Source organism: Macrosteles quadrilineatus, unplaced genomic scaffold (genome assembly GCF_028750875.1).
Source record: "Macrosteles quadrilineatus isolate MER2022 unplaced genomic scaffold, UCM_ALF_1.0 Scaffold_9__3_contigs__length_116548681, whole genome shotgun sequence".
In the NCBI taxonomy this organism is placed as follows: domain Eukaryota; kingdom Metazoa; phylum Arthropoda; class Insecta; order Hemiptera; family Cicadellidae; genus Macrosteles; species Macrosteles quadrilineatus.
In genome coordinates this window covers 14,474,301-14,497,718 of record NW_026542602.1, presented here as the reverse complement: position 1 = coordinate 14,497,718, position 23,418 = coordinate 14,474,301, and the positions used below count along the sequence as shown (strand labels likewise).

The following is a 23,418-nucleotide window of genomic DNA, read 5'->3' as shown; positions in this document are numbered from 1 at the left end:
GAGCACGACAGTGGCAAGCCTGGCGTCGATTGCGTCAGTTCGTTTTAGAGACTAGTTCGGGGTGTACGTCAAGTTTGTTGTGCCGGTTGTTTTGTGTTGAAAGAAGTAGTTACAAGATTAATAAAGGTAATTTTGTGTCTTTTGTAATTTTGGTGTGTCCATGACCATACATAGTCATTTGATGAAGTAGACGTGGGGTTAATTTTTGTTGATATGATATTTATATTGCTACATTAACCTAGAAGTCCACTTTGTATCCTCCAACATGAGGTGCAGGGCTACCGCCAGAACAGAGCCAAATAACACGTAATGTCCCGACCAAAGTTTCACGACCATCGCGGGTTTTTTCACGACCAATCCAGCCTTATGGATTATACTGTGTTTGGTCGTGACAATAACTTAAATATCATTGTAAATTGAACAGTTTAGTTCAATTGAAACACATATTTTTACTATAACTAACAGTATAGTTGAAGGATTGTTTACAAAGATTTAATTTTTCTCAGACAATTCACGACCGTACCGCTTGTCCCTGACCATCACGTTGATGATTTCTATCATAAAAATTTCAAAAATTAAAATATCATCATATTTCAATGTTTTATACACAAAAGAAGTACACCTCTATAAAAACATAACGATTTTTCGGGTCTCAGGTAAGTTTTTTCGGAGTTATACAAACTTAAAAGGATTTTATTGGCTTTTTTCAACTTTTTGAGTTTTTTTTATTTTTGTATAGAAAGACCATATATACCAAAAGCTTAGTGAGCTGTTTATTTTATGATGGTCATAAAAGTAAATTAATTAATAGCAAAACATAGTTACAAAAATAATATTAACTATTTTTAATATTCAGTTTGATGTCCGTGATGGTCGTGACATAATTTCGTGTTTTTCCATCAAAGATGCTCTATTAATAAAAAATCACCAAAGATATTGCGTTACCATGGACATTTTATGAAACTTCAAATGTCAATGAAATTAAAAAAATAAAAAAAGTTTCAAAAAACGGAACAAGAAATTTTAAAAGTGCTTTTCCTGAAAACGTACGTTTTTAAATTTTCACTCATTTACTACAGTGTAAAATAAACAAGTTGTGCTTTTGAAGTAGTTAAATTTGATACTGTGTAGGCGTAGAGAGTAGTTCTCTGACAAACAGTTTTGTTGGTCAAAGAAAGCTATGTTCTAATTACAAGGAAAATTCAACTTCGATTTTCATAATGTACAACTGATGGTATTTTCAGGCTTATCCTTATTAAACCCACCAATGCTGTCAACTTGCACCCAAGCTGGACACTGTTTTTTTAAGTTTATTTAAGCTCAACACCAGCTAAAAGCCACACATTAGAAGGCTCGATATGGATTTCACATGTAGGGAATTCAAACCTGTGGATGTGATGTAGAAAGACACTACACTCATCATGCTGCCGTCAGATGAAAAGGTCGATTTATACTATAAGCACACGACAACACTAACGCTCGCAGGTTAGATTCGACAAACTACTTATGGTTGGTTAGCTCAGTGGGCTATCTTACCGCAAAAGCAGGGATTTGCTACTCATACGAGTCGTTATCAATTGGTTAAATATGAAATAGGAGCATTTTTCGATGAAAAAATAAACAATTAAGTTAGCTACTATCATTGGCATTGTAAAATTACCATCCATTTAATTGTGAATGTGAAAAAAATTTATATTTTGTGTGTTAGACTTTCTATTAGAGAAGGAATGCAATTTCCTTGTTTATCCTCTCAACCATGGTTACTAACACCAGTGGTTACTATTTGATCACTTTTTTATTTTGCTCTAAGCCATTTGCCATTTGCTACTCAAATCTTTTAAAGGGGAGTAAAACTTCAGAGTTACAACACTAGGGCAATCTATGAGAGCCTCATTAAAGTAGGTTCTATTTGAGTTTAAAAAATTAGTTAAAGCTTACCCATGGATTTATAAATGTGGTGTCTACTTTAGCCTAAAGTATATTCCTCATTTTTATTCCCTAACACTATTTTCTCATTTCAGTTCCCCATCAGAGACAAGCCGCTGTTGCTAAAGTCGACTCTTGCGCTGATGTTCGTGATCGTCACGTTCGCTCTACAGTCTATGCTGGAGCTACATCTGTCCATGGGCAGCATTGCTTTCCTTGGAGCTCTCCTGTTGCTACTGCTCGACCGGGAGGACATTGTCGACGTGTTAGCTCGCGTCGAGTGGAGCACGTTATTGTTCTTCACCTCACTTTTCATTTTAATGGAGGTGTGTAGGATATTTATCGGGTACTAGTTTATTTACCTGTGCTTTGCAACAGAAGAACCAAAAAAGTAAAAGGTATCATAAATCTGACACATACTTTCTTCCATTAGCTTGTCAACAACCTTTATCATGGGTGGGAGTAGCTATGAAGTTTTATATGGAAAATAAAAAATCACAAATGTTTCAATAACGTTTGAACCGTAATTTTTACAGCAATGGGAACATGGGGTTATGGTTCTATGGCATAACATGATGGTAAACGCAGGCAACTTGTCACTATTATTGTTTTCTAGTCTTTCTGCTATTTCCAGGGTCTCTCCCGCCTGGGGCTAATAGACTTCATCGGACACCAGACAGAGCAGGTAGTCAAGTCTGTTCACCCGGAATACCGTCTGGCCGCGAGTATCTGGCTGATCCTGTGGGTCTCAGCATTCACTTCCTCCTTCCTGGACAACATCCCTCTGACCACAATGATGGTCCGGATAGTGGTCAGTCTCAGTCAGAACGAAGAGTTGGGTCTGCCACTGCAGCCACTGGTGTGGTCCTTGGCCATCGGCTCTTGTCTTGGAGGTAGGCTCTTGAGAGTTATTTAATCTTTTGGAAATGCAAATTTATCCTTAGTGAGAGTTATTAAGGCCGTGTTGTAATGTAAATAAGATGAAATGGTGTTGGTCAAACGCACGAGGAACTCCTTCGTTATGGTAAGAAGCTTTATTAGGTATAGTTTGATGGATTTGAAGCCTTATATAATGTTGAACATCTATTATTCGTTATGCTGCTGCAATAACAACTTAAACTACATGCAGTCATTGTGGAATTTGTTATCCATGTGACTTCAATTTAAAAAAATATATAAGTTATGATTTTAGCGAATTTTCTATATAGAGAATAAATTATATAACGTTGGTCTCATGGTAAGACCTAGTGACCTAGACCCGAGAATAAATTTCTTTTTTCGTTTTAAGGTCCCTTCCCTAATGAGATATTTGAGTGAAAATCCAATCAGGCAAATGGAAATTTGCTTAGTCTACAGGTTTTCTGTGGTGGAAGTGTTTATTTAGCATACTGTATTTCTATATTCTATTAACAGAAAATATTACACAAAATAAATAAAGAGTACTGAAATATTTTCTAGCATCACTCATATTGCTTGTTGTTTTCTAGTTTATAAGAGAACTTGAAAATATTCTAAATAGGCTTATGTATATACTATATTATAAATATTAGTTTTATAAACATATGAACGTTTAAAACCAATATGTGTAGCTGATATTGAGTACAACTAGTTTCATACAATAATAACATAATATATTTTACTTATCTCTTTACAGGAAACGGGACGTTGATCGGAGCTTCCTCAAATCTAGTCTGTGCCTGTGTGGCTGAAAGACATGGATACAAGTTCACCTTCATGGAATTTTCAAGGTACCGTACCTATGTTTTTTTTTTCTATTGACCTGATTTGATTTATTGGTCATAATTAAAATCAATAAAATGGGAACTATCAAACGAATTAAGTTAATACCTAATAAAATGCATCGACATAAAAATTTGATGATTTATCTTTTAGCGTAATATTTTTTAACATTACAAAGTAATTTTAATAGGCGGAAGTTAGTTTTTTAAATTATAGTACAGATAGTGTGAAAGTTCAATGATTTTCTTGAAAATTTAGTCTTTCAGTCTTTGAATGCATTTGCCACAACATTTAAGAAGAACAATATTATTGTTTCTGGAACATGATAACGATAAGCGTTTAACAAAGTGTGAGAACTTCTGTAAGTAATGATTATATGAATAATTTAACCTTCATTTGTTAATTCTGACAACCAATCATGAAAATACAACACACTACTTAATCTTCTCTAAGTTTGTAAAATAATGGAGAAATAAAACAGCAAAATTCAAATGTGAATGATTTTTTATTGTGAAAACAATAATTTTTAATAACTAATATCTGCATTAGCAATGGAAAAATTAAGTAATGAAACTCTGCAATTCCAAAATACCTCATTATTCTGGTTGTAAAGTGTTGATATATAATGACCAATAGTGTGGCAATCCCCTCCACTCCCCAAAGTCCCTTCACAGCTGCAAACAATCAGCGACACTCTCTCTGTTCCATTTATGTTGCTCTGGCTATGTTACGTTCATTGATGAACGTACGCTTCAAATCTAGGGTATACACATTACGACCGCACCTCTAAAATTAATTTTTATGTTAACCCTGTTAGCGAATTTCCCTTTAGGGAAGTAGCTATTACCGTAGGTGGCACGGTAAGACCTAGACCCGGGACCGATTTACTTTTTCATTTTGATGTCCCCAGAGGCCAAAAACACTATTCGTTCAAATTTTTATATATATATATATATATATATAGACTTATATATATATATATATATATACGTCCGTGAACGCGATAACTTGAGTAATTTTTGTCCGATTTTGATGAAATTTGGTTTAAAGGTGTAAAGCGGGATACACTTGAATGAGTTCGCGAACCAGCACGATCGGACCATGGGAACGGGGCTCTACGGGGGGTTTTATGGGGTAAAAATAGGTTTTTCGGGAATGTTGCTGAAAGTCAACAGTCCCGGAAGATCAAATAATTTATACCTGTGCCGCTAGGTCAAAAACTACAATGTTTGCAGTGTCTGTAGATCAAAATTCCCAGTAAGTCAAATAGTACAGTCCGAGCTAAAAACGTGGTCTATGATAAAGCAATTGACTTATTGGGAATTTGACCTAATGCAACAGCAGTTTTAATATAACGAAATACGGTAAAATACAAGTTCAGTTTCGCTGAGTCAAAAGTGCCGGAAGATCAAAAGCAATAAAAGTGAACGTCGATTCAGTATAAAGTAGACCTCCTGCAACGCTTACTACACCAACAAAACTCGCTTTTAGTTACTTCGTGTTTTGTCATAATTAGAATAAAGCTAAAATTATCATATTTGGTACATAGCTTATCTATTAATGCTTCTTGCCAACTGTTTGGTCAACACTGTAAATAGGTATAGTTTATGTAATAAAAAGCCTTTCGTCAAAATTTGTGGCATGAAATACACGCAAGGGCGATTTGAAAATTTCTGGTTGTTATATACGTTTGTAAAAGGAGATCCATTTAATTTTAGAACTATTTTATGAGTTATAATGTAGTCTACACATAAACTGTGTAAACGTATTACGCCTCGGAAGGGTTGAAACCTGTCCAAACTATCATATATATTATTAAAACGTAAATGGGGTTTTTCACATTCTGAATCAACCAGTCGACGGATTTTCATTATTTTTGTGTTGAAAGAAAGATAATTTTGAGAACCAGGGAATTTCAAAGCCATAATTATAATTAAGGGTACCAGTTTTTTAGAAATTAAGTTTTAATTTTTTTAAAGTCTAGCAGCCGACGCTAACCTTCTAAGCTAGCTTTTAATTCAATATAATTTGCTTAACATAACAGCTGTAAACATTCAGCATATGTGACACAAATTTAAAGACATATTTAGAGTTGACTTATTTATACTATGTGTAATGCTGACCATTGATACATTCAATTCTTAGGTATGAGGATGACAGATTAATTAAATATGCATAGTAAACTAGTAGGATGTTCAAATTAATTTTTAAAGGAATCTTTGTAATCATTGATTTGTTTTAGTCCCATATAATTTGTTTTAACCAACAGCTGGTTGAATGTAATATTGTTCTATATAACTATTAGGTTTTTGGTGAATTTTCCATATAGGGAATAAGCTACTAAACACCTGGACCCGGGACCGATTTAATTTTTAGTTTTGAGGTCCCTAGAGGCCAAAAACACCATCCGTTCAAATTCATATATACAGGGTGATCGACTCAAGGAGGCCACCATTGGGAAATCGGAAACGGTAAGAATTAGAGAAACCTTTAAATGGGGGACATTCCTTTATTTTTTGTGGCAGTTAAAAATATGATTTTAGTTTTTTTATCATGTTTTCGGATAGCATATGCAATTTAAAAACTTTTTTATCCTTGAAATTTTTTCGATAAACCCACTCGTTTAGGAGTACAGCCTATGGAAAAATGACTTCCGGTGTACATTTTACATCATGTAGCTCCTAAACGAGTAAGTTTAGAGCAAAATTGCAGAAAGTAAATTCGTCTTAGAATTGCATCTACATTCCTTAAAGACTATAAAATAAAAAGTTTTCCACTTTTCAAGTTTGCCGCCATTTTTAAAATAATATAATTCATATTTTTAATGAATTTTATGGTCTTTATTGGAATGTGGATGCAATTGTAAGACTTTTTTACTCTTCGCATTTTTGCTATAAACTTACTTGTTTCGGAGTTACATGATGTAAAATGTACACCGGAAGTCATTTTTCCATAGGCTGTAACTCCTAAACGAGTGGGTTTATCGAAAAAATGTCAAGGATAAAAAAGTTTTTAAATTGCCTATTCTATCCGAAAACATGATAAAATATAGGGTGTTCCATAAGAAATTTCAAATTTGGCCGCCATTTTGGAAAATGGCGGCTGAGTAAAAAAAAGAAACTAAAATCATATTTTTAACTGCCACAAAAAATAAAGGAATGTCCCCCATTTTAAGTTTTCTCTAATTCTTACCGTTTCCGATATCCCAATGGTGGCCTCCTTGAGTTGATCACCTGTATAGCCTATATTTATTTATTTATATATTTTCCCCGGGGGGGAACCCCAGGACCCCCCTCCTTTTTGGGGGGTATTCAATACCCCCCAGGCCCCCGGTGACCCCCCCAAAATATATGTCTAGGACCGCCCTTGTCTTCTTTACCTATAAAACACATGGGATACAGCCTTTCTTCACTGATCACGTAATGCGTGATTTTCTATAAAGTCTTGGAAAAATAAAAGGTAAAATAGATAGAATACAGGTGTACTGTATGTGGTTTACACACAATGATATAAGCAACGGTTCTTGCAATTTATTGCTTATTGTTTTTTAGAGTTGTTTTCGGACTTACTCTGTTTTCGGACTTACTCACACTCGTATAAGGTTGTCCACAGCTGTTAACACGTTCAGTGCGGAATACCTTCAAACAGGCGCTCGATAATGGCGGCGAGGCCCGGGCGAAGCCCCGCAGCGCAACTGAATCGGTGAACGCAATTGGCATTCAAATATTTCAGTCTGACGAATAAAAAAAGAGCAGCGGTTATTGTGCTGTGTTAGCCCGAGAGTAGACGTAGTTCACTGAAACACCCAAAGGTAGCAGCACTGCCTGGATTCGTAGCCAGTGTCTTTGTAAAGTGGCTCGAAAAGAGAAAATTGCCGGAACCGGGACAAAAGTATTGCTAGACGGGATTTTACGGGTAATTTTAGTACCAACCTACACCAGACTAAAGCTACATAATCTAAGCTACAGGCTGGCAACGATTATAACGTTCCCCGGCAATGGCTGAGCTCACACTAAACTAATGTGGAGAGAGTGGCATGTCGTCAGCTTTAGCTGATGTCCGCCACCAGTGCTAGTGTCGGACATCATCTATTGATGATGCCCGCACTCAACGTGTTAATTAATAGTCCATACAGTCAATTAATAGCAACAGAGGTCAAGTTTGGTATCAAGTTAAAGGTTTTATTCATAAAAATACATTGCCGCAAACCCAAACTCAAACGATGATGATGATGATAATCATGTTAATGATGTAGCTAAAACGTATCGTTTGAAATTAAACAGCTGAAAATAAGTGAAATAGAAAAGGTTTTTGTTAAATCCATCAAAGTAAGTACTAATGCACTTGTGATCCCTCCCCCTTCGGTTTCATGTATTCCTCTCAATCAGTTCAAACCTAGGAGGATTAAACTATAATGTTAATTAATGTTAAATCCTCCTAGGTTCAAACCTGAAACACCCAGATCGAAACTCACCTGTCGTTATTTTAACATCGCCATATTTTTTTACTATATTTTTCATAAAAGAAAGATTGTATTGATTTACTTTGGATTTTAAAAATGTGAACGTTTTATTTTATTAAAGATTTATATGGTGATACGTAAATATTGTGGTGTGGTAAAGTATATTATATTGTAGTTAAGTGTTAAATTTTGAAATTTTAAGGTTAATAGAGATGAATCTTTTTTAATAACATGGGTCTCTCCTACCTTAACATACATACCAAGTTTCATTAACATCGATTGGAAAAGTGTAAAGATAAATATTTGTATGTAAAAAATACAAAATGGCGGATATCTGGTTAACGAAACGATTTTGGAAAAAATGTTACGGTATCCTTCATTTTCTGTTTATTTTGACCCAAGGAATTACTAGGTAAAATATCTCCCCGCTTATTTCTAACACCCTGTTTATGATGTATTCTTATTAATATAAGTGAAAAGTGTAAGGTGGTAATACAGAAAGATGTTTTATAAATAATATGAATGAACTGGTGATTTGTATATTCATATTTTTCTTGTCCTTAGAAGTGTAAATTAAAAGTCCACTCAGCAGTCCCATCGTACGATGTAGTTCTTTCCATGCGTTGCGAAATGCTAAATTTGCCGTCCTCTTCAACCCAAGTTATCTATTGAACCACTGATTGTAAAAAATTTAAAAAATATATATTTTACGCACCACACTTTTAGCTACAACTTTGCCACAGACAAAACCTCTCTAACCCAAAAACAAAAAAAATCTCGCATGCTAACTTTTTCATGTTAGAAATCACGATTTAAAACTATTTCACCATACATTTTTCAATTTTTATTAATTAGATCGGTAAATAGTTTAAAGTTCCAACAAAATAGTCATCGAGTAGGACTAACCAAGAAGCTCTGTGCCAAATTTCAAAATTTTAGCACAACTTTAAGTAGGTACACCAAAACACGAAATTATTGAAGTCATGCGTCGAGAGGACTATCGTTGTTTTTAACAGATTATACTTTTGACCTTCCGGCACTGTTGACTCAGCGAAACTGAACTTATATTTTATCTTATTTCGTTATGTTAAAACTGCTGTTGCATTAGGTCAAATTCCCAATAAGTCAATTGCTTTAACATAGACTACGTTTTTAGCCCGGACTGTACTATTTGACTTACTGGGATTTTTGATCTACAGACACTGCAAACATTGTAGTTTTTGACCTAGCGGCACAGGTATAAATTATTTGACCTTCCGGGACTGTTGACTTTCTGCAACGCGTCCGGTTTTTCTCACTTTTGACCCTCAAAACACAAAATTTCCCAATTTCTCTTTAGACCTTTTTAAAGAGCTTAAAAAACAAATAATTTAGTATATAAAAGTATTTTTGTTCGATTATTAGTAACGGAGAAAATTAAAAAATTGTAAATTTAAAATTCCCATGTTATTCTTATGGAGAATATTGTCAAATGTTGTAGTTTACTTGTTTATGAATATATTTTGATCAAACTTGGCAAATTTATTTATTTTGTACTAAGCTATCAATATTTTACTCAAAAACACACTTTATTAGTTTCCTTGTAGCAGCAAACCTAGGTACTCGTTAAACCTAATGTTATTAAAATATATTTAACTGAAAATCAATTCAGACAAATGGAAATTCGCTTAGTCGGCAGGTTTGCTGCGGCGGGGGTATTTTATTTATTTTTACAGCCTTGTATCAGAGTAAATTGTAATATAGCTATGTCCATCATTAAATTAAACTAGAGGTCGTCCAATGGTCGAAAACTCGACCATAAAGAATTCTGTACATCTAAAGGAAAATATCTTTCTATCAGTATTCATGGATTTCCCCTGAGATGCTCAAGAGATGAGAAAAAGGTTTTAATGAAACATGCTTGCCTATTAATATATAGATATTTTTTTATCTTACTTACACCAATCAGCATACAATAAAAGATGCAAGGTTATGCTGAATAAAAAGATATTTTAAACTTAATTTAGTCATGAAATACTGAAATTAAATTTTATTCCACAGAATAGGGTTTCCTGTTATGTTGTGGAGCCTTGTGATCGCAACAGCCTATCTGATGCTGGCTCACGTGTGGCTGGGATTCAACGGTTAGATATATCCACACCTGCCTTGCGTAATGAACAGAGCAGAGATGCTCAGATCAACTGTGATTTCTACACGTAACTGTGATTTTGAGAATAACCTAAATAACCTTAGTAGTAGTCTTACCTTGTTACTTGTTTATTTTTTACATGCTAAGATTATTTATTGTATTTTATGAATGTTGTTTGTATTTTCTCACTTAGATGTTAAATAATTATTGTTTTATAGATTTTTAAACTTTTTCTAGAGATTTATTGGTGGTAAAGTACTAACATTATTCTATGAATGAGTAGCTTTATAAAAACACAGGATAGTAATAATGTTCCAACTACGATTGTAGTTGATAAGAATCAATAATTAATAGAAGAATTACTTGTGCTTTGTCATCATTAAATTTGGAATGTTGTAAACTTTAAAATTTATTGTTAAGTAACAAAGTGATGCCTTTTAGAAATATAGTGATATAGTGATAGTGCCTTATAGTGAGAATATTGATAATATAGTACAATACCAAAGTTGGATTAAGAACTTAAGATTGTTTTTAACTTAATTCGTTGCTTGAGTATTTTTATAGCCTCTAGTTCCTCCTGGTGCTACTGTATTCTGTTACCTGTGAATTTTACACAGTTTCATTTGTTATAAATCTGTAGTCTATAAAATTAATATTGTTACTATTCAAAATAGTTAAATTAAATTATAGTTGAAGTTAGTTATACACTGTGTTGAACTGGGTGAAATAAATAATAATGAAAGTATGTGTAAAAAATGGCAACTACTCACTCAAGTGTTCCAAACATATACAACATTGCAGTGTGCAAATGGAATCAATTTATTGTTATAGAGTAACAATTTTATCCGTTATCTTATATGTTTTAAACGCATATTGCAATCTAGTTTTATACTTTTATACTTATTTTGAAATAAATACTATATTGATGTTACACAATTTCTATCTTTAACTTAATCAACCAACGAAGCTCATTACACTCATTGAATTTGGCTTCAGGTTTTGTCAGAATTGTCAAAACAGCTGATTATTGAACTGAGATGATACTCCCACATACTGTAATTAATTACTATAAAATTACTACAAAAAGAATTAAATATAGACCGTCAGCTGTGCTGCGGTTACCATAGGTTCTGGCGCACACCACTGGGAGGGCCATTTAGTTACGGCCTACGCTCTACGTAAATACGAACCCCAGCTCCCAGCTGTGTGCCCCGGAAAACCTATGGTAACCATGGTAACCACTGCACGGCTGACAGTCTATATTTAATTCTCTTTGTCTATGCTTGAACTCAAACCATTTTGAACATTTTTACATAGACACACTGTCATTTTGACGTGTAAGTTTAACTTTTTCACATCAAATTGTTTTGCCAACACAGGGCAGGGGGCTTTGGAATTACATTTACGAATGAGGAAAATTTAAAATTGAATATTAGATACAGTTAAGATAATATTAGACCTCATTTGACTTTAAAATAACGAAAAAAGGGAGATTTTAAGAATCAACATGCACTCTTAACCCAGTTTTTTGTAAAGAAATAGTTGTCCAAGGTTAAATAAGAAGTAATACATTGCACTTTTTGAATAACTTTACTGTTAAACGACTATTGTAACAAATGTACCTTTTGCAAAGCCTAAACTTCTTAATACCAATTAAAATAAAACTTTCACAATGTTTCCAATATTACCAAAAGATGAATTCAACCTGTTTTACATTCAAAAGGTTGTAAAACAAAGAAAAAATATCAGAATTGTTTTTGTAACCTCTTTGTGGGGTTAGATTAAATTATTACCATTTTTTTAAATAAAAGTCTTAATTTTTAGTAGAGTTGATATATTTTTATGGGTATTGTAAGTAAATTAGGTACAACTTTTACAAATGAAAAAGTGTCAAAAACACGAGAAGAAAAATAAATATTATTTTTATTTTCGTTTTCTATTATGTGGTTAAAACAAAAATCAAAACAAGTCTACAAATTATACTTAATTTTCAAAAATTATATATCACTTTCTTAAAGAAGATTGGAAAATCGGTCTTTCTCTACAGGAAATTAAATTACATTGTTGGTCAAACATATTTTTGCAAATTTTTAAAAACATAAAATTAATTGAAACCATTGTTCACATAAAACAAGACTATATTTCTTACTGCATCAAAAACGGATGATCCAAAGTGAGACATCCTCTACTAACCAGCTCCTCCACCAGTTCCATCAACATCTTTGTTCCTTCTTCTCCTCCGATCTTAGCCTGCTTCACTGCGACTTCCTCGGGAGACAAGTTCAAAAGATCATCCATTGTAAAGTCACTCTCAAACAGCATCATGGGGAGGAAGAACGACGCGTGAACGTAACCGTAGACTCCTTTCAGCCTCATCTCTTCTTGTAGTTGTTGCATCGAAGGTCCATGAATGGCACCAAGATTATTGGTCAAAGACTGGTGGTAGACTGAGAGTAAATCATCCCAGTGAGCTGACCTTACTTCCTTGGTGGAATTCATGAATAGGAGGAACGCAATATCGATTGATGGTGAAGAGTATCGAGCAGTGGCGACGTCAAAGAACCTTACACTCTCAGGGACGTCCTGGTTGTACTTAAAGAGCATATTGTTCCTGTTGAAATCACCATGACACAAGACAGCCAGAGGTTCTTCAGGATGAACTAGTTCCAGGAGGAATTTCACAACACTTTCGTCCACTCGGGAGAGTACTTTTTGCAATATCGCAGAATGTTTATCAGCTGCTATCAAAGGATCCATTGCTCTGTGGAAGGCATGCTTGATGACTGGGGAAATTACCAAACCATCATCTATCCAGGTGGTTTCCTTCAGATTTTTGACAAGATTGTAAAATTCATTTGGTCTCTCGTGTTTTGTTATATATGACAAAGCGTGGTAAATTCCTAACTTTTCCATTGCCAACTTCAAATGTTCGTAGTCCAACATTACTCGTTGCTTTGCCATTTGAAAGCCCTTAGGTCTCAAGTCTTCAATGACTATTACATCGTCTTCGGGCAAAGTCAATGTACTTATGCCATGGTAAAATTTTGGGAATATTTGTGTAATCTTATTATATTTATTTAACAATGGTAATAGATCGTTGTACACTAATACCTCGTTGTGAAATTGAATAGCTGTTCTCAGCTCTCTTTGTATTTCTTTGTCAAAAGGTTCAAATTTTACCACCAATGGGAGGTCCTTTTTGTTACTTCCCTCTAGTACTGTGGCTGTTACAAACACAACGTTAGATTGAAACTGGTCTCCTCCTTTGTATTCAGAATCCAATGAGCATTCAATTAACTTGAATCCGTTTTTTGAACATGCTGCTGGCAGTATAACCTCCTTTAACAAGGTGACTGACATTATAGCACAAGAAAACCCGATGTACAATGATGTACTAAAATAGCTCAACTGAACTGAATGAATGAAACAATAGTCTATAATTATCTACTCACAGACAACCAGTATTGCACAATGGCAGCACTAACACACACTAACAGGCTCAACTGGCAGCTTTGGAAAGATATCTCAGTTATCACTAGAAAATGCTTTCCACTTCAATCCTTATCTGGATCCTAGATAAAGGTTGAAGTACAGTACCTACCTATTGTCTTGCTGTATGACTTTGCGACTTTTGTTCACTATTTAAGATGGCATTTTAAAATAAAACAGGATGAATTTAGATTAGGTATTTTTGTATTATATCCTTATAATTTTAGGATTGTTTGGAATTGAATGAAATTGATTAAACTACGGGAATTACTTGCCTAATAATAAAAAAATTAGATATTAGTTTAAAAACATGATTGTAATCTCGAGTAAATGTTCCAAAATGTAAATATTTCAATACATTTTAAAAGAATTTAATTTTAAAAATACCCCCCGCTGCAGCAAACCTGCAGACTAAGCATATTTCACTAACCTGGCTGGATTTCTACTAAAATATTCCCTCAAGAGGGTACCACCGGCTGGCTGGTTACCAAGTAAACATGATCCTACAAAAAAGAACCTTATTTCTGGTGTGACATTATTAATATATACACAAATGTCCAAACTACGCCCTCGGATGAACTGAAATTTTGTAATTGTTTCTTTGAGTATTTACAAAACCATTTTGAGAATCCGTAAATTAGTCTTTTCACATTTGGTTTTAGCTTTTAAATAATAGCTAAAGAATTAATTTATCTCCATCCATTGCAAGCTCTGATATGTTATAAAGAACAAAAAAAAAACACACAATCGAGTTTGAAACACTGTGTAACTCGCTAGAATATATCCGAATGGCATATTTTGCTTTTTTTCAATCAATAATTAAGTACTGCTTGCTAACGTTTATATTTTGTTATTTATTCTTTAAAAACACTACCAGTCATAGTCCTGAATGAAGATCCCTACACAATACACAATAAGGGGTCAAATAAGTTACCCTAGGTGAAACCCGTCGAAATCAACGGTTACCTTCAAGGCTTACTACGTTTTGTTCGAGCAAATATTTAAAATAATCATGTTGTTATAATAATGTTAGAAAGGTAATAATAAGGCTAATATAATATGTAAATAAGTATGAAACCCTTTTTACACTATTAAAGAGTTCCTGGAACAACCTCTGTGATAAGTCTGTAACTTTAAACCTCTAAATACTTCTATTATAGTATATTTTTGTTTTCTATAATTTTGTTAATCATTAATTTGTTTTATAGTCTATTGACTCAATTGTGATTGTTAACCCTGTAGGCCTAGTTGAAAGGAATTTGTATTAATAATTCAACAGACTTTCCTAGCCACTCATACCTAACTCTGAATATTTAGACAATGCACATTGAAATTTTATGTTCTGCTTCAATGACATCGTCAGTAGTTAATGCATATAGCCAGATAAATGTCCATGATAATAAAAATTATTTGATTTGAATAACCATAAAAAACAATTCAATTACTAAATTATATTTTGCTAAGCTCTTTGAAATGGTTTAAAGAGAAATTGGGAAATTGTATGTTTTGGGGGTCAAAAAGGAGGAAAACCAATCTTTACTCCAAAACCCCCAAAAAATCCGTTCCCATTGCTCGATCATTGGTTCGCAAACTTGGTGAACTCATCCAAGTTTATCCTGTCCTACATCTTCAAGCCAAATTTCATCGAAATCAGGCTGAGATACTCAAGTTATCACGTTCACAGACACATGGAGTTTTGAACAGATGGTGTTTTTGGCCTCTGGGGACATCTAAATGAAAAAAAGTAAATCGGTTCCGGGCCTAGGTCTTACTGTGCCACCTACGGTGTAATAACTACTTTTCCCTATAGGGAAATTCGCTAATATAAGGGAGTATATGTTTATTGTTTACGAAGTGATTAATTTTAGTTAATTAGTGGAACCGATTCAATTAATATTGTGTTACAATAATTGAACGGTATATAATTGTTACAATTATAAAATACCCCAGCCGCAGAAAACCTGCAGACTAAGCAAATTTCCATTTGCCTGATTGGATTAACACTAAAATGTCTCCATAAAAATATCACATTTATTCCCTAACATTAGTTTAATGGTACTTAGGTTTGCTACAACGGAACAGGGTGGGTAAAAAGGTGTTATTTGTAAAATGTTAGTAGTTTAGTATTAAATTAATGCATATTCCAAATGTTATCAAAGTATGATCATAAACAAGCAAACTACAACAGTTTACTCATTCTCCATAAGAATAACATGATGGGAATTTTAAATTTACAGTTTTTTGGAATTTTCTCCGTAACCATTAGGCGCATAATAACGCTTCAATATACTAAATTATTTGTTTTTTTAAGCTCTACAAAATGGTTAGGAAAGAAAATGCTAAATTTTAAGTTTTTAGGGTCAAAAATGGGAAAAAACAATTTTTGCCCCATAAAACCCCCATAAACCCCTGTTCCCATAGTGCGATCATGCTGGTTCGCGAACTCGTTTGAATAAACTTAGGTATACACGTTTGTACCAAATTTCATCAAAATCGGATGATTTTTGCTCGAGTTATCACGCTAACGGATATATATATATATTACTAAGTAAATCAAAATACCACAGTACCCTAAAACATTTTATTTTAGGGTACTGTGGTTTTTTGATTTACTTAGGGCCGCTTTCCCCAACGCCGCTTAAGCTAGATGTATAGCTTAAGTAACAGCTTAAGCTCAATATTGACTTTCCCCACTCTTTGAATGAGGCTTAAGCCGAAGAACATTTTAAGCCACCTGTACAGTAGGTTTAACTCAAGGCTTAATTTAAGCTCAGCATGGAAGAAGAAGAACAGCTGGTGTGTTTGTGTTTTACAATAATATAACCCTAAAATTGTTTCTTGTTAAATAGATTTTTATTCTCAATAACTAGTAGATTCTGTTTGAAATTTAATTATTACCGGTACGCTATAATGGAAGAAATATTGGAAGTTATAGGTGAAGTTGAAGATGAAGATTTTTATGCCATTTTACCGAGAAATAGGGGCCCAACTATTTTCAGGCTTAGAACTGACCATTTTGAAAAGTGGGAAGAACTGGATTTCTTTGACAGATTTCGAATTCACAAAAGAACAGCCAATATTATTATTGAAATGATACAAAATAGAATATCTTCACGTACGGACAAAAACCGTGCATTGTCTCCAGCAGTGAAAGTGTTAACAACTTTACGTTTTTTTGCATCAGGGACATTCTTAATTAACATAGCCGAGTTAGGTGGCATTCACTACTCAACAGCCAGTAAAGTGGTTAAGCAAGTGTCCATTGCTCTAGCTGAGCTCTGTCCTCAGGTAATCAAAATGCCAGTTGAGCATGAGGAAATACAGAAAGTTTCAAGTGGATTTTATGAGAAGGCTCGATTTCCTAAATGTGTAGGGGCATTGGACTGCACACACATAAAAATTCAGTCACCTGGTGGTGAAAATGCCGAATTATATAGAAATCGGAAAGGCATTTTTACAATGAATGTACAGGGAATTTGTGACTCTTCATTGTCCTTGCGGAACATTGTTGCTAGGTGGCCCGGGTCAACTCACGACTCACATATTTTTAACTCTTCTAAAGTAAAGAAAGACTTGGAAAGCAATGTTTATGGGAACCATGTTTTGGTAGGTGACAGTGGTTATGGTTGCACGAATTTTTTGATAACCCCATTAGAGGTAGTGAATACTCCAGAGGAGAGATTATTCCAAGAGTCACAAGTAAGGACGAGGAATCCCATAGAACGTTGCTTTGGCGTTTTGAAAAGAAGGTTTCCTGCTTTGGCCCTAGGAATTCGACTCAAGATAGATAGAGTTGAAAGTATCATTGTTGCTTGTGCTGTTCTGCATAATATTTGCATACAAGAACGAGAAGATGTCCCCGAAGTCAATGAAGAAGCCATGAATGCCATTGAAGCTCTCGAAGCAGTTGTGTTTCACCAACTACCTCAAGGACAACCACAGAACAGAAGACTTACCGTTCGAGACATAAATCTTATAACTCGGAATAATTTGATTTCAGGTTATTTCAGGGGTCTTCTCTAAAATATTGACTTTTTGTTGGATGAGATGAAATTAGTGACAACCTGAAACCTGAGGGCTACTGATGGTCGGCACGTGTAGCTCCCTTGGCTACAGATTGAATTTATCTTGCTCCTTCAGTGGAGAGGCGGCAATTGCAAGACCTACTAGTAATATTGTGTATTGGGGCAGTTGAAGGCGTCCCTCCAAACAGCAATAATTCCTATCGGGTGATCAGTCCGATTTCCCCTTGTTTTAAACATTACTAGCAACGTTACAAAATTGCCCTTGTTTAAGGCTATGTAGCGCTACTATATTTTGTGTTTAGTTCTGAAACTGTTTTAAATATAATATTTTATATCAAAAGTCTTCCTTAATAAATATGTTGTTATAATAATTAATTGTGTTGCCTATAACTTTTTGACATAGTTATTATGAAATATATTACAGTATGAAATGTGTGGACTGAAAAAGAGAACAAATCAGCTTAAGTTTTGAATATAAATTGTATTTACCAGATAACTTAGGCTAAACAAATACTGCGAAAGACAACTACTAAAATTAGCCTAAAGATATTTATAGCCTACTGTGCTTTAAACATAATTACGTGAACAAGACAAATGAATTTAACACCTACTAAGCCTAAGCAGGTTGTTTTGGGATTACACTGAACTTGAAAACTTGTTTAAGGCCAATTCTTCTTTCTTGATTTGCAAATCCAGTAAGTTAATTTTTTTTATGTTCCTCCCTCATACACTTTTGTTCGCAGTTCTTGTTCCTGCTCTTGAAAACGCATTTGTTGTTCCAGACACTTCTTTTGTAGCTCGATAAGCTCTTGCTTAGCTATGGTGAGCAAATCAATCTTCTTACCCGCTACAGTATTGTCTAGTGGATGAGCCGCCTTTTTCTTTCGAAATGCAATAGTTGACGATGTTTTGGTCCGCAAGTTTTTTATGGAAAATGTTTGATCAAAGCCAGTTTCCTCAGAAGGTGTTTGTTTTGGAGTTGTTTTGACTAGGCCAATGCTTTTATTGTCATTAGATGGTGAACATTTTAACAGACTTCTATCAATCTTGAGCTTGCCACAGCTTGTACCAGGCCTACTAGAGTCTAGGCATACAACATTGCTCTGGCTATCTGCAGGAAGGCTGCCAGTGCCAGTGACTGTTGTCTGCAAGTATTCTGGTGTATTCTGATGCAAGTCGTCTTCATATAGGACTGGTAAGTTTAGGACATCAAAGTCTTCTTCATCCTGAACTTCTAATCCAGCATCAGAGTCAAAAGATGACTTTTTTCCATGTATGGCTACCTCGCCAACTATGTCCCTAATACGGAAATCTATATCTGTCACCTCAGATACCTGGCTGGGACCACCACCAGTCCCCAAAACATACTTCTTCTCGTCAGCAAACTTACGTTTAGCATTTTTCTTCAAATTTTCATATTTCTTCTTCAGAGTTTTTGTGTCCCTATAGAAAATTCCACTGTTCATGTTGAAGTCTTTCTCAATTTCTCTCCAGGCAGCTTCTTTTTCTTTAAATGTAGTACTGTCTGTCTTTTTATCTTCTAATACACCTTTCTTCATATCCACCAAACTCAATAACAGATCCACCTCACTATCTTTGAAGTTTTTACTTCTTTTCATGTCTTTAGATTCTTCCATCACTTCAGATTCTTCTACTAAACTAAAAAAAAACTTAAAAAAAGATAACCAAGATGAATTACTAATGAAATATTAAATTGAGCTTTAATAATGTAGTTAAACCTCGGCAGAAGTTGTAACACTATCTTTATATCCTAACCTCTCGTTTAATATTTAATACAACATAAACATAACTTTTGACAGCTGATTTAATGCAATCCACAAGAAAACAAAACAAACAGGGTAGCCAACCAAGACAAACCGGCGCTTAAACTAAACCTTTTATCCGTGGACATGGAGAAAACGAACTAAGGCTTAAGCTCAAGCCTTTTAAACTAGCTCAAGTTAAGCGTGATTTGGGGAAAGCGGGCCTTAGTAACATTTAAAGTAGCCCTCATTGATGTACACAATAACAATATATATATATATATATATATATATATATATTATATTACTTGATGAAAATGCCAAATGAATTTTATATTCTTGAGGAGATCTTAATAGAGTTTATGATGAATGAAACATGAAACATTGCAAATTTTCGTTTAATATACAAACGTTTTCAAGCAAAGAGAATGAAAATGTAAAGATGAACAAAACCAAATTTTGTTCATCTTTACATTTTCATTCTCTTTGCTTGAAAACGTTTGTATAGTAAACGAAAATTTGCAATGTTTCATGTTTCTTTCATCATAAACTCTATCAAGATCTCCTCAAGAATATATATGTTATGTATATATATATATATATATGTATATATATATGAATTTAAACGGATGGTGTTTTTGGTCTCTATGGACCTCAAAAAGAAAAAGTAAATCGGTCCCGGGTCCAGGTCTTACCATGAGTACTAATAGCTTATTCCCTAAATGGGAAATTCGCTAAAAACTACAACAAACCATTCAAATTTCGAGTTCATCTCACCACTTAGTTCCATCACATGAGATCGAGTACCACTTAGTTGGAAAAATCCTTCTTTTACTTGTTGCGTTACCTTTACATTGACTATAGTCAATGCCTCTGGTATTTTCTTACAGTCCATCCTATGTTGTGGGAAATGAGTAGGAAGAGTCTACATGCAACAAAATATTGCTGTGCACAGAAGGTACTTATAACAGCTGCTAGCTGACAAAGGGTGGGGAGGAATTCGAAGTTCCAGGAACCGATTAAAAAATTGTATTGCTTTTTGCTTTGCTTTTGACCATTCTTACATACAACAACTTACAACACAACAAAACAAAAAACAGTTATTGTTGTTAGGTTATGGACGTGTAAACATTTGGTGTGATTTAAGTACAGATATTTATCGAAAATGTAATTTAACGAGTAAAAGTGTGACTATCTAGCTATTTTCAAGAAACTAGATGCAATGTCAGCTAAAACTATTTGTGCTATACAAGATGGACCGGTCAACGCTCTTGCACTTAATAAAGACAATAACCAAGTTGTCATTGCCGGACGCAATGGTAAGCTTTAACTTAGTATTCCATTTTTCTATTGGCTGAAATTTAAGAAACATGCATCACATATTCTTGATCTTAATACAATTTCCACGATTTCAAAAACGGTTACAGTAGGCCTAGTCCTTTCCAAAAACTGTCCTATTTTAACAAAACGAAAGTTTTACCTAGGTCTAGCCTAGGCGCCACATACAATTATGCCTAAGTTAGGCCTATTATAATGTGTTGCCCTAAGTGAAAGGTGAAAGTGAAATTTCATGTTTGTGGTTGGACAGATCTTATAGCCCAAGTTACGAAACTTTCACCCTTTTTGGTTTCTACAGGCGTAGCTGGACTCATAGATTATGGGTTCAAAAACACCAGGGTCAAAACTTGTGTAGTAAATTCCCATAGGTGAAGACAGTATCTTGGACCAAAGTCTTCTGCTTGAACTACTCATGCACCTGTCAAGAATTTTTATTGACTCTCACCTAACTTTTACGACTAACTTAGGGTATATTATTATTAGTGATGGGCGATACGGGTCAATGTATCGATACTGGAACGTGGTGTATCGATACGTACGTATCGTATCGTATCCTCATGTATCGATTTTTATCTGTATCGGATAAAATATCGTATTGTATTGTTTATTTATAATTTATATATAAAAAAAATATCTCATATATACAAGCTGCATAGACAAATACTATGTTACTTACGAGCTTGTAAAGAGGGTTATAATAGGTTATTAATAACTTATTATATTATAAGGGCTGCACTTTACTTGACGTCCTACACTCATTCGAATGAAAATATCGATTAATCGATTGCTTCATTCGATATATCGTTTGGTTAGTTAGGTAAGGTTAACCTAACCTAACTAACCAAACGATATATCGAATGAAACAATCGAATGAAAATATCGAATCGAAAAAACAATCGAATGAGTGTAGGACGTCAAGTAAAGTGCAGCCTATTATAAGACCTTCTTGTGTCTTTTTATTTGTATAAAACATACATAGGCCTACATAACCTCCAGATTCCGGTAAACCCTCAAATTGGAAAACATTTTGTTATTGTTTTCCTAGTTTTTACACAGGGATAATTAATTGAACCAAAAAGTACTAATAATGATGGTGGGTATGCCATGTACACATTAAATAGTATAATATGGACAATGAGGGTCCCCACTTCCATTAATGGTGGCCCTAGTTTTGAGGTTATTTGCAAAACATAGCTGAAAATACATGTTTTATCAGTGTTTTTGAAGATGCTAGGGTAAAATATCAAATTTCAAATACTTCTTTTGAGGGGAGGAAGATGGGAAGACAAATTTCTTACCATAAAAATAAGATTTATATTAATCAATAAACAATACGATACATATTCGATACGATATTGGCTATAGGTGTGTATCGATACACTCCCATGTATCGATACAAAATATCGATATTTTGCGGTCCTTGTATCGATACGCACATCACTAATTATTATTTGAATAAGCTAGGCCTACCGTGTTTTGTCTTTATTTGTCTTGTATAATGTCAATAGGCCATACTTAAAAAAGAGAGATAGGCTAGGCTAAGTGTAGTTTTTTCGTCAACAACTCACAACTTAAGAATAATGATTACCGGTATACAATTACAAATTAAGAGCACTTCATTATTTAAGTCTTAGGCCTAACTCTTCCAGGGCTATGGACGGATAAGTTATATCCGTCAATCTTTGTTTACTTTCTGGGCTTAATATGGATATATCCGTCCCGAGAAATTTCTTTTCTGGGCTAAAGACGGATATATCCGTCCAAAAAACGAAATGATACACAATGTTTATGATAGGGTAATAAACATCACACTGCATTTTAAAAGGGTTATTTTGTTTTTGTGGTTGGCAATAATAATTGCCACAGCTGTTTCGGCGATCTTGCACCATAGAGTGTGCATAAGTTAATAGGCCTATTGCTGTCACTTCACATATGGTTGTTGTTGTTAGTGATTGATTGAGATGACTTTCGAGTGGAAATATTAGAATATAAAAAGACAGAGTGTTGAAATAGAAGTAACTGTGTTATATTAAAGATCAGAATTGAAAAGTAAACAACATTTGATGATTAACATTTTGGTTGCTATGGTAACAACTGATTCATATGTTCATAACATTCTCCCCCACTTAATTACTGGAGAGCAAAGTCCTTAAGATAGGACGGAACCTTGCGTTGTCTGGAAGGACGAGTTAATTATTTTCTTTTTTGTTCTGTGGCTTGAGGTCTATCTAGATTTTCTTCCCTTAGAGTACCTTCTAGTTCTGTTGGATTGTTTGAACTTGATTCAGACTCTGGGTGGATCTCTTGTGGTGGTGCTTGACAGTCTATTATAGGTATCCGTCTTGGAACAACAGAACTATCTTGTTCGTTGTGTGTTGTAAATGTAACTTTCTTCTTGGATACAAGAGTCGAAATCAATTGATTTATGTGTCGTTTTAAACTTCGTCCAGAATCCAATTCAACAATGTAATGGTATTGACCTAATTTTCTCTTGACTGTACCAAACTGCCATATGTCTTTACTTCCCAGGTGAACTCTTGCCTGAAC

The 23,418-nt window shown here is 34.2% G+C and overlaps 3 protein-coding genes across 4 annotated transcripts in view; 2 read left to right on the top strand and 1 right to left on the bottom strand.

Annotated features, from left to right (window-relative positions):
• LOC129003205 (P protein-like) overlaps positions 1-11,108 on the top strand; it is a 38,640-nt gene extending 27,532 nt beyond the window's left edge. For both annotated transcript variants that reach the window (XM_054431488.1, XM_054431489.1), the window contains exons 17-20: positions 2,022-2,252; positions 2,561-2,819; positions 3,581-3,674; positions 10,169-11,108. In XM_054431488.1, coding sequence (XP_054287463.1) covers positions 2,022-2,252; positions 2,561-2,819; positions 3,581-3,674; positions 10,169-10,256 — 672 coding nt within the window. In that variant the 3' untranslated portion in view covers positions 10,257-11,108. The remainder of the gene's footprint in view (positions 1-2,021; positions 2,253-2,560; positions 2,820-3,580; positions 3,675-10,168) is intronic.
• Positions 11,109-11,827: 719 nt separating this feature from the next.
• LOC129002587 (uncharacterized) lies at positions 11,828-13,755 on the bottom strand. Its single transcript, XM_054430508.1, has one exon. The coding sequence runs from the start codon at positions 13,614-13,616 to the stop codon at positions 12,402-12,404; it is 1,215 nt and encodes a 404-aa protein (XP_054286483.1). The 5' UTR covers positions 13,617-13,755; the 3' UTR covers positions 11,828-12,401.
• Positions 13,756-20,660: 6,905 nt separating this feature from the next.
• Positions 20,661-23,418, top strand: part of LOC129004178 (GATOR complex protein WDR24-like) — a 37,298-nt gene continuing 34,540 nt past the window's right edge. The window contains exon 1 of the mRNA XM_054432638.1: positions 20,661-20,852. Coding sequence (XP_054288613.1) covers positions 20,756-20,852 — 97 coding nt within the window. The 5' untranslated portion in view covers positions 20,661-20,755. The remainder of the gene's footprint in view (positions 20,853-23,418) is intronic.

Bases quoted from the DNA above. Each gene is read 5' to 3' on its own strand.
- LOC129002587 (XM_054430508.1), bottom strand. From the start codon at position 13,616: ATGTCAGTCACCTTGTTAAAGGAGGTTATACTGCCAGCAGCATGTTCA.